General features: G+C 42.2%; 1 protein-coding gene across 3 annotated transcripts; it reads left to right on the plus strand.

The window, feature by feature from the left end:
- The first annotated feature begins 2,054 nt into the window (after positions 1 to 2,054).
- LOC135260788 (aquaporin-4-like) lies at positions 2,055 to 9,284 on the plus strand. 3 transcript variants are annotated; one of them, XM_064346327.1, is made up of 6 exons: positions 2,055 to 2,193; positions 5,047 to 5,464; positions 5,705 to 5,869; positions 6,843 to 6,923; positions 7,782 to 8,021; positions 8,124 to 9,284. In XM_064346327.1, the coding sequence occupies exons 1-6, from the start codon at positions 2,165 to 2,167 to the stop codon at positions 8,136 to 8,138; spliced, it is 948 nt and encodes a 315-aa protein (XP_064202397.1). In that variant the 5' UTR covers positions 2,055 to 2,164; the 3' UTR covers positions 8,139 to 9,284. The 3 variants fall into 3 exon arrangements, with proteins under 3 accessions (XP_064202397.1, XP_064202395.1, XP_064202396.1); XM_064346325.1 differs by lacking the exon at positions 2,055 to 2,193 and adding an exon at positions 2,961 to 3,538; XM_064346326.1 differs by lacking the exon at positions 2,055 to 2,193 and adding an exon at positions 2,987 to 3,538 and having other exon boundaries at positions 7,782 to 9,284.
- Positions 9,285 to 11,486: the final 2,202 nt, after the last annotated feature.

Genomic DNA, 11,486 nt, shown 5'->3' on the forward strand with positions numbered 1-11,486 from the left:
AGAGACACTGAAATGATAAAGGGGCATTCATTCTATTCATAAGAGCCGGCAGTTTGCTTCTGTCGACCGTGACTGCATCTGCCGACGCTGCATTGAGCTTCTTCTGACAGCAGATGCTTTTCTCTTCTATATTGTTGTTTTTTCTTCCTGGTTAACCGCGAACACAAGCTTATCTGAACGCGACAACCTTGACGTCGTTCCACAGATTCCTCCGGCACGTGTACAGCACAGCCAGATATATCTTGAGCGCATAATTTTCAGTGAAACAATTTTTCATTTCCGATCTTACAAAGTACGAACGTGCTACGTGTGCAAAGCCTCACAAGATATTTGTCTCCATTTCTTAAGAAGATAGCATGCACTGTTATACATAACTGATAAACTGTTTGAATCATTAACAGGCTTTTTCTTTTGTTCAGCACAATATATATTCCCAATATGATGCATGCTATGCTCAATAAAATAAAGTGTGATTTTTTTATTTTTTTAAAGAGCAGGGAAGCCTTTATTCATTTCCTGAAATATGTATATTCAGCTGGGGGAAAGTATGACACCATAATATTGTGTCTGTGACCTTTCTCTGTCATATTCTGGAAGGGCGAGATCCTTTTTAATAAGACAAACAATAAATTAACTCACCAGCAAGCAGTGTAACATTATCAGCTACTCAACCTTAAAGATTAACTTATATAAATGAAATATCCATGCTGAGTGCTTTGTCATCTGTATTTCAATTAATGAAGTCAAGGCTAAAGACCATACAGATCATATTGCCTTCCTCTGTGAAAAGGTAGATCTTGTTGGCAGCCTATATGAAGTCTAAAATAAGGTAAACAAGATCATGATGAAACCCTAGGTGGCATATCAGATAAGCCAGTGGATCTGTAATGCAAGTGCTTATGCACACGGGCCGCAATGCATGACTGACCGTAATTTTTAGCAAGCGTGTCACCTGTTTTTGTTTGTTGTGCTGTCAAACACATCGGTCGTGGGTTGCGTGGACGGCCATTGAGGCTTTGCGTTCGGTAAATAAATTGGCAAAGGGAGGATTGCTTTCAAAACAAACCACGCATATGCAGAAGTGTGTACTGTGGGTGGGCGGAATACGGGGCAGAAGCAGCGACAGGCGAAGGAGCCAATCAGAGCAGCGCATCTGTGTCATTAGTACGTATGCATCAAAACCGGGAGCCAGCATGCTAACCAATGGCCCCTTAGGCATGCCTGGAAGACCCTGGACCGAGTCGGGCAGCATCCTGCGCCAGGTGCCAGTACTTAGTCAAGAAGAACCGGATATATTTAACCTGCCCCGTCAAAAATGTCATACATTTGCAGATCGCATTGCATGTTTATCAAACAAAAAAATACAACTTCCCATTATTTGATGTATCATTTAGGAGAAAATTTTAAAAAATGCTACATTTGTACTTTTGTACTGCATGAAGTACTGAGATCTTTCATTTAATATTGTTGCTATGATTGGTATGATGTTTGTACTATTATATATATACTGTGTGTATATGTATATATATATATACATATACACACAGTATATATATAAAAGTACAAACATCATACCAATCATAGCAATATATATATATAATGTGTGTGTGTAGAGGGAGAGAGAGAGAGAGAGAGAGAGAGAGAGAGATACATTTTTGAATGTCTATGGTGTTACGAAGTGGTTTCCTTAATGCCTGCCCTGAAAAGCTCATTATGTGCCAGGAAGAAATTAAAATGCAGCGTACACTTTCTCTGATAAATCACTCAGAGCAAGTTGAGACTGAACAAAGGCCAAACTCTCGAACGCAAGCGGCACCGCCAAAAAACGACAAGCCACTTGCTTTCAATTAATCTCGGAGGCCTTTGACCTTTGGACGCCGAAAAGGACCCTCGGAATGACAAATTGAAAAGCTTCAGCTGGGCCCTGGCCCCTGGCGCGGTGCCCACTTAGTACCAGTGGGGCAGCAGGGGACCCCTCCGGCGCAAGGGAGCCGTCGCACGGAGCCCTGCCACAGATTTCTGCCGCCATCAAAGGCCCTGACCTTCATCCCGGCCAATGACACACAGCTGTGCGCATTCTCCGAGTAACCGGACCCTTCGCCCGAGCGGCGAGGGCTCCTGATACGGCTTATAAAAGTATATCAACCTGCAGCCACGGAGCGACATGACTGAATCCCGGGCATCGAGGCTGGGGTGAGTCTGGGCGAGGGGCTGCAAGGCTGAGATTCTCGCTCTTTACCATCCAAACGTGACGAATATGCAAATATTACAATGCGCCGCGCTGCCAAGGAATCTGACGCATTAATTTCAAACGTTTCAAGAGTTTGGAATGTCCTGCATATGTTGCAAAATATTATCTATGTGGTCACTTCTGGCACTACGATCTTTACTTCACTCTAGTGTGTTTCTTTTGCACCTCTGCACCTTGAACCAATGCACTTGTTGTACGTCGCTCTGGATAAGAGCGTCTGCTAAATGCCTGTAATGTAATATAATGTTATGTTAATTTGTTGCCGGTTTCATCCGTTCTGTTGTGGGATTGTACTGTGGAATAAGATATGAAATTGGCTGTGTGCTTTTTAAAATGTTCTCAAGGATATGTGCCTGAAATTAAAAGACTTAAACTTGACAAACATTTATACATTATCATGTATGGTAGTTTGACACAATAATTATTTTTAATATTCTGGATAATTCGATTTACAACCAGTTGACAAATATGTATATATTAGATCTCAAATGGGTATATCACAAATATTTTCTTCCATGCAGGTCATGTTCTGAATAAATCATGATTTAGTGATTTCATTAATATTCAGTTCAGTAAGTACATAGTTGCCCATCTACACTGTTTACTAACTGATGGTTTTCTTGGAGTTTTATATGCATATCTCAATTTTTTAAAGTTTGGATAATATATCTGAATACAAAATGAGACAACATCCTGATTTGAAAATTACTAGTTGGAACTTTAAAGGTTTAAGGGTGAATGCCCAATAAACAGTTGCATTTTAAAACGGTTGAAATTGAAGCAAAATAAGACTTGTTTTAAAAAAGAATCATGACATAATTAAATATCGTCATGAACATGCGGTTACACAATAGCTAAAGAAAATCATTTGAATATGCTAAAGTAGCCTGCTAACTGTAAAGAAGCCCAATACACTGTGTGTGTATCCATAGACTTAAGACGTTAGGGAGATCATTACTTTTGAAATGGAAATGGCTCTCACTTTTCAAATCGCTTTGTTTGTTTGTCACTCTGTTTAGGCCACGAACTTTCAAAACACTGTGGCGGTGGTTTTTGATCACCGCGTATTTACACATGTATTGTTTTTGGGCGGCGCAGGCGATCGCTGTCCCCTCCCTCCTTTTGCTCGTTAAGTTCCCTCTAATGGGACTGATGGCCCGTTGCTAACATATTAAAGTCCCAAGAAGGTAACGAACGTACAATGCGTGGTTCATCGTCAGTCCACAGGATCCCGGTGCTCTCCTCCACACTTGCCCTGTGTAGATCTCACCCTCGTGAAGCTTGTTTGTAAGTATCTTAATGAAACAACACAATCAACGAAACTGAATCTTCTGAAAATTGATTTATTTATTTTCATACCGATTGCTGCGTGTTGAATGGGTGAATTCACAATGGTATTGTATCATACGGATTATTGAACTTTGATATGTTCAATACAGGTGGATGAAAGCAAAAACTTGAGATTTCGAAAATTAAGCTTGGTAGTTAACCTAAAGCAGAAATTACGCCGAATTCTGTGCTGGACTCAACATTATCGTCAATTTTTACTAGACATATGTATGTGATGCAGATTCACATTTGAAGCGACTAGACACTAATTAAAACGACTATATGTGCATGTGCACATTTTCTTAGGCACTATCTTGCAGTGTGCGCATGATTATTCTCACTGATTCGTAGTTCGAAAGTCACGGGTGAATTTTCCCGTAGTTTTCGCGTATTGAGTCTTCAAATTGAAACAGTCCAGACTATAATTTACAAATGGTGCAATCACTGGGCCTGTCAGATCAAAACGCATCAACTGTAGCCCAGGTCAGATATATTTCTCTTCCATGAAAACTAACCAGCAAACATTAAAGGAAAGAGGAGAGACGAGGTATAGCGTAAGGTAGTAACCCCTTGGCAGCTGTAAGAATGCTGTTGCCACGAATAGATCCACCTGTTACGAGTGCAGTACAGTAAGACCGTGTTCCAGATATTACTTTCAGGTAGTATTATTTGTTTCTTTGTAAATGTATACTGTATAATAATAATGATGTATTATGAAAATTAAACCATTATTATATGTTGTTGACTACATGTAATGGATAGGTAATAGTTTAATTGGATCGTATCACATGTCGGAGTAAGAGGATTAAGATGTCAGGGGAGCGGAAGGAGATGAAATGATATTTTCATTTTTGGGAAAGGAAGGGAGTAGGTTACTTTACAGAAAGGGGTTTGAAATTGTGGAATGACCGAAGTCCGACTTTATAGATGGATTTACTTTGCCTTTAAGACCACAGAAATATAGATACAGTATGATTAAATGAAAGGGTAAAAAATATAAAAATGTGACAACTTGGGCTTGCAGACAAAGACATTTAAAATGTATCTTTGGGTGTCCTGGTCTTAGATTGATGTGACATTTGTTCTAAAATTACTAATGGGTTTACATTCTTGCATTTCAAAAATATGTATACTTTTATAAAACAAAGGACACGTGCAACTACAGTACCATGCTTTGTCAATAACTGACTTTTTATGAAAGTAAATGTTTTTAGTCTGAAGAAAAACATGGCGCATGGTTCATATACAGTTTATGGTTCTCTGATGTCACATGGTAGCTCCACCCACTTAGTTGTTCCAGAAGGCTCATTCTCTCACCACATATTTCTTTAACAAACAGAGCTTTCTTAAGGACTTTTTTAAAAGTAAGAAATCATTGTTAGACCCAATGACATCACAGTGTGTATGCGTATATATTTTTATTCCCCACATATTTAGACTTTTACTGTGGCTTTTTTAACCCTTAGGAAGTGTCTGCCTTCGTGTGATCGTGACCGCATGATGGCAGCGTTCAAGGGCATCTGGACCAAGAGTTTCTGGAGGGCGGTCTCCGGGGAGTTCCTGGCGACCATGCTCTTCGTCCTCCTGGGCCTGGGCTCCACCATCGGCTGGTCGGCGGGCGAGGAGAAGCCGCCGCCCGCCGACCTGGTGCTCATCTCCCTGTGCTTCGGGCTGACCATCGCCACCATGGTGCAGTGCTTCGGCCACATCAGCGGCGCCCACATCAACCCCGCCGTCACGGCCGCCATGGTGTGCGCCCGCAGGCTCAGCCTGGCCAAGGCCGTCTTCTACCTGGCCGCCCAGTGCCTGGGGGCCGTCGCCGGCGCCGGCATCCTCTACCTGGCCACGCCCGGCAGCGTGAGAGGAGCCCTGGGCGTGACTACGGTAAGGCCGACGCCCCACCGGATCCCGTTCTTCAGCGTTAAATGAGTAACGTCTGATTGGCTATGCCTGTTGGTGTTCAGTGTGCAGCTTAAAGCGCTGTTTTATGTTAACCGTGGACAGTTAACGGAAAGTTTAATATCTAATACACTAGGATCGGCTGATGGGTTATAAACTGAAGAAATGGGAACGCGTGATGAGTGGCTAATGCAAATTTGTGTCCTTCCCCCTCCACCCCAACAGGTGAACTCCAACATCTCGGTTGGCCAGGGCTTCTTGGTGGAGCTCCTGATCACGTTCGAGCTGGTCTTCACCGTCTTCGCCACCTGCGACCCCAAGCGCACCGACCTCAGCGGCTCGGCCGGCCTGGCCATCGGCTTCGCCGTGGCCATCGGGCACATGTTTGCGGTGAGACTGCGGCTCTCTGCGCTATGGGTTTGAGTTTGAGTATCATGCTCAGGTTCATACGTCCGCAGTGAAATCATCCTGTTTGTTCTTGCATGTGTTTTGGGTTGTAAGTCCCCACAGGAGCGATTTGGTCCCATCTGCGGTAGCTCCCACACTGGGCAGGCTTCCATAGCAATGGCACACGGTTAGCTAGCAACATATTCCCCGCTGTGACTTCCAGAGAAGGCTGCTCATAGAGAGAGGGAGAGATTGAGAGAGAGGGAGAGGGAGATGGGACGGAGGGAGAAAAAGAGGAATCGAGGGCGAGACAGGGATAGAGAAAAAAGAGAGGGAGGGGAGAGAGTGTTTGAGAAGTTTGTTCAGTAAATTTTAGGTACTGACTAAAAAGTGAACGAACACAAGACTGGAGAAAATTTGTTTGAAAAAGAACTTAATGGTACCTACACCTTATTCATAAACCTGATTGTTGCAATAACTAAGCTAATTAAGCTGGAAAGGACAAAAATCCACACTGTCTATTTTAGGCCAAATTCTACAAGGAACAGGGCACATCTAGATTTATTGAAATCGGCTAATTGTTGCATTTCAGTGGAGTTATCTGTGGTTACCTAGCAACAGTGAAATAGACTTATGTGTATAGCTAGGCTAATTTGGTTCTGGGGTAGTGATAAAATGAGGATTCTTACACAACATAATGTTTGTGTTTGAGAGAGTCATAAAATGGGAAAATAGTAATTATTTATATTATTTTTATTATTATTGTAATAAAAAGGTACAGGTGAGCTCAAGTGGCCTCCAAATCTAAGCCTGCTGTATGCTAGTGTGTGTGTATGTGTGTGTGTGTGTTTGTGCATAAGTGTGAGTGTTTGTGTGTGTGTGTGTGTGTTTGTGTCTGAGTGGCCATATTACTCCTCATGTGTAGGTCTGGCCCCTCCTCTGTCCTCATAAATCTGTGCGCTCTTTATTGTTTCAGATCCCTTACACTGGAGCCAGCATGAACCCCGCGCGCTCCTTCGGGCCCGCAGTCGTCACATGGACCTGGAAAGACCAATGGGTGAGACGGAAACACACACGCTGCTCCCTAACTTCGGCTCAAGGCTTGGCCGCTATGTGGATTAAGTCGCGATGCCATAAATACATACAAGTGCATGCCTTGCAATATTTTAAAGGCGATCTCAGTAAACTGCTGCTCCGCGTGAAGTAGCCTTTCCTGTCACTGCGTGCTAATTAATTTGGCGCACGTATCCGGGCTCAGAGATGACAAGTGCAGATGCTTCAGCTGCCAGCGGAGTGAGGCGGCCTTTAATTAAGCCACGTTCAAGGGCGCGGGCTACGCCGCTGCCTCCGCAGGCGAAATTTAAAGTGCAACAGAAGTATTTTATCGAAATTAATCACGGCCAGCGCGGGCTGATGCCCCGCAGTAGGATTTTATTGGCCCGAGTTGAGAAGTTTAGAAGGGGAGGCAAGGGCATCGATTAGTCTGTGTATGTGGGATGAATGAATCTGATACTCTCCAGCTTTGTGTCTGAGAATTCAAATACAAGCCGGTCTGAGGAGTGAAAATCGAGGCACCCACTGTTGGATTCGTTTTTTTGTTTGTTTGTTTGTTTTTACACTTGAATACTGCAACAGATTTCTGGTAATGAACCTCTCCAAGACTTGTCTCATTTTCTCATTTTTAAATCTGAATCTGGGGTGTTACGTCTGTATAAATTTCAATCTATTTTGAATAAGAGTGATTCTTTCGTAAAAGCCTCACAAGAGGTGAATTAGATGAAAATATTACCTTAAGCCTGGGCTTTTATCTGCATGTCTATCTTTTTAATATGGAAAATGGAGATGTAAAGTGTACTAGTGTATCTGTAATAACAGGCCCATTAACAGGACAGTGGGTGTGGCTTATTTCCTGTAGGTGTACTGGGTGGGCCCCATCCTGGGTGGGATCATGGCCGCCGGCCTCTACGAGTACCTGTACTGCCCCGACCCAGAGCTGAAGAGCCGTTTCGGGGGAGTCTTCTCCAAGGACGCCTCCGGGAAATACAGAGAGGCCGAGGGCCTGGTGGAGAAGGTGACGGCGGTCCACACCGTGGACTTGGAGAAGGGAGAGAAGAAGGACTCCTTCAAAGACCCGTCCAGCGACGTCCTCTCATCGGTATGACTACCAAGAGCACTGGAGATGGAGACCAACCTTTGAACCTCTGCCACTTTTCTAGTCCCTGCCTAAAAGAGTTAACTCCGCCTCTTTCTCCCGTAGGTGGGGAGAGCCTAGCCAGGCACACACTGATTGGTTGGCTCACTTTACACAGCAGCATGGAAACCTATCACTTTTGGGGGGGAAAAAAAATACTGGCACAGTGGGAAACCAGAAAGAGCATACAGTTCTGACCAGTGAAATCGACCAGCAGCGTACAAGATTTACAAAATTTCAACCCTCTTGAGTGCATTTTGTTGAAATGTGTCTCAGATTTCACACGATAATATCATTACTTTATTTACAGAGAAATGAAATGCTACAATATGGATCCAGCCCTAATAAAATCAGAATATTAATAATCAATATATGAGCAGGTATGTAAACATTACCTGCATGCAATAAAATATGTGGGACATTCAAGTAAAGATGGTCTTAATGGCTGCAGAGTAAAGTACAGATTCCATGCTGTTATTATCAGAGGGAAGTACAGATTCATATTCATTGTAATTCTGTACTTTATTGGTTAATCTCCATTTCCAGTGCGCAAGTCTATTCCATTTTTTAAAGCTTGCTTTTCTTTAATAGCAATGTACTTTACTAAAGCAAATTTTGATATGCAATTTAGTATGCAATGATAGTTCGTTTGAAAATGAAAAAGACATTTTTCCAATTGTATTTATCGCAGCTAAATATTTATTGGTATGTTTATCCTGTAAATATTCTTGTATTTTCAAAAAGGCTTATGGTCCATGTTGGCGCATTGCTTGGCTTCCTCAATTTTTAGCCAATTATCTTCTTAACTTTCATGTTCACCATTGCTAGACTTTACGGTCAAATCGAATTTGGCTGCTCTACCATAAACCTGTAACAGATGAATTGCAATTTGACATTGTAAACATCTGTGAACGCAAGCTCTGTTTAGCATTTCAATGTCTTTATAACTGTGTTATGCTTTCTTTTACAAATACAAGGCTCGTTTTTATTCCAAAACATGAATAAATATCTAAATATTAGCAAATATAGTATTAACATGGAAGTCAGTGCTAACATTGCAACAGTGCTGTAACTGTGTAACTGTGGAGTTTCTCCATCTGGCTACCCGGGGTTACTTCAGCAACTCCTTTCAATTTTTATTCCATCGAAATGTATTATGTTATCATTGTTATAAAGAATAATGTCAAAATATAAATATTGTATTAATGTGTTCAATAAATTGTTCATTCAAAAGTGGCTCGACTATACTTGTTCACTCAATCCTCTGAACCTCTTCTGCAGAGTTCAGATTCAATCAACATTTGGACTGAAATTGGTGGCTTTACTGGGACAGGGTTTTCAGCAGTGACAGAGGACTGAAATGGGTGGCTTTACTGGGACAGGGTTTTCAGAAGTGACAGAGGACTGAAATGGGTGGCTTTACTGGGACAGGGTTTTCAGAAGTGACAGAGGACTGAAATGGGTGGTTTTACTGGGACAGGGTTTTCAGCAGTGACAGGGGAATGAAATGGGTGGTTTTACTGGGACAGGGGCTTTGGCAGTGACATGGGTAGGACTGAAATGGGTGGTTTTAATGGGACAGGCATTTGAGGAGTGACATGGGTAGGACTTAATGAGGGTGCTTCGGGGAACTGTAACATTAGACCAGTCAGTGGATTGCGCAAAGGCAAAATGATGATAGATCATCTTATCTAACTCTTAGTACAGCCTGCATAAGAGGTGTGTGTGTGTGCATTTTGTGTGTGCGGATGTCTCGTGTATATGATTTCCAAGAGCAAGAATGTTGTATAATAACATTTCATCATGCACAAATTTATCTTGCTCTTTCATTTGTCTTTCAGCTACTGTATGTAATTTCTCTTCCTGTGGTATAATGGATGGTATAATATGGTTTCTTTGCACACGCTCAGACCAACTCCGGGTGAAACAAGGAAGTATGAGGATGACACAGAAGGCATCACAGAAGTGGGCTCCTGGCAGAGAGCAGTTAGCATGTGCTAACCACTTTAAAGGAACTGTAACATTAGACCAGTCAGTGGATTGCGCAAAGGCAAAATGATGATAGATCATCTTATCTAACTCTTAGTACAGCCTGCATAAGAGGTGTGTGTGTGTGCATGTGTGTGTGTGCGTGTATGTCTATACGCATTGTAATTTCCAAGAGCAAGAATGTTGTATAATAACATTTCATCATGCACAAATTTATCTTGCTCTTTCATTTGTCTTTCAGCTACTGTATGTAATTTCTCTTCCTGTGGTATAATGGATGGTGTAATATGGTTTCTTTGCACACGCTCAGACCAACTCCGGGTGAAACAAGGAAGTATGAGGATGACACAGAAGGCATCACAGAAGTGGGCTCCTGGCAGAGAGCAGTTAGCATGTGCTAACCACTTTAAAGGAACTGTAACATTAGACCAGTCAGTGGATTGCGCAAAGGCAAAATGATGATAGATCATCTTATCTAACTCTTAGTACAGCCTGCATAAGAGGTGTGTGTGTGTGCATGTGTGTGTGTGTGCGTGTATGTCTATACGCATTGTAATTTCCAAGAGCAAGAATGTTGTATAATAACATTTCATCATGCACAAATTTATCTTGCTCTTTCATTTGTCTTTCAGCTACTGTATGTAATTTCTCTTCCTGTGGTATAATGGATGGTATAATATGGTTTCTTTGCACACGCTCAGACCAACTCCGGGTGAAACAAGGAAGTATGAGGATGACACAGAAGGCATCACAGAAGTGGGCTCCTGGCAGAGAGCAGTTAGCATGTGCTAACCACTTTAAAGCCACGTGTGGATGAGAAACCCAGCAGGATCTTTTAACGCCGTGCCACAGCAATCAGACACTGCACAGCCACTTCAGTCTGAGGAATTTAAGGAGAAATTCCACTGGGATTAAATTATCCTTGCTTTCGTTTTCACGATGGCTCTGTTTGAAAGTCTCGGATCGGTAGGATGAGGACGCATCAAATTCAATCCGAACCTAGCGTGACATTTATATGAAAAACCACTCCATCTTCTTGAATCGTCGTGTCTTTTAATATCAATCGGAGTAACATTACGCTTTCCCCTCCATCTCCACATCAGCAGGTGTGGTATGAGCTGGTATCTCATATCACCAGCAGAGGTCAGCCCAACTTTCCAGATTTATGATGGAACATAATATCCTCTATACAGCAATAACAACAAAACATAATCTCTATAAATTGTACTGACTTTCTGTGAAACATGGACTGGACTTCAGAGTATTTTTCTTTGAAGGAGTCAGGCAGCAGACCTGTAAACATGCTGCAGGCTGTCGACAAAGTTAGTGTAAAAGTATGCCATGGTCCAATCAAGAAGCTATGAAGGCATGCATGCCTGCATAAGCAATTGATAAAACATATATATTTTCCTTATATTGTAAATTTCTCTGTTGCAAGAG

This window comes from Anguilla rostrata, chromosome 8 (assembly GCF_018555375.3).
Source record: "Anguilla rostrata isolate EN2019 chromosome 8, ASM1855537v3, whole genome shotgun sequence".
NCBI lineage: Eukaryota > Metazoa > Chordata > Actinopteri > Anguilliformes > Anguillidae > Anguilla > Anguilla rostrata.

Coding starts and splice junctions, on each gene's coding strand:
- LOC135260788 (XM_064346325.1), top strand. CDS start 3,453: ATGCGTGGTTCATCGTCAGTCCACAGGATCCCGGTGCTCTCCTCCACA. Junction 5,465..5,704: donor GAGCCCTGGGCGTGACTACG/GTAAGGCCGACG, acceptor CCACCCCAACAG/GTGAACTCCAACATCTCGGT. Junction 6,924..7,781: donor GGACCTGGAAAGACCAATGG/GTGAGACGGAAA, acceptor TATTTCCTGTAG/GTGTACTGGGTGGGCCCCAT.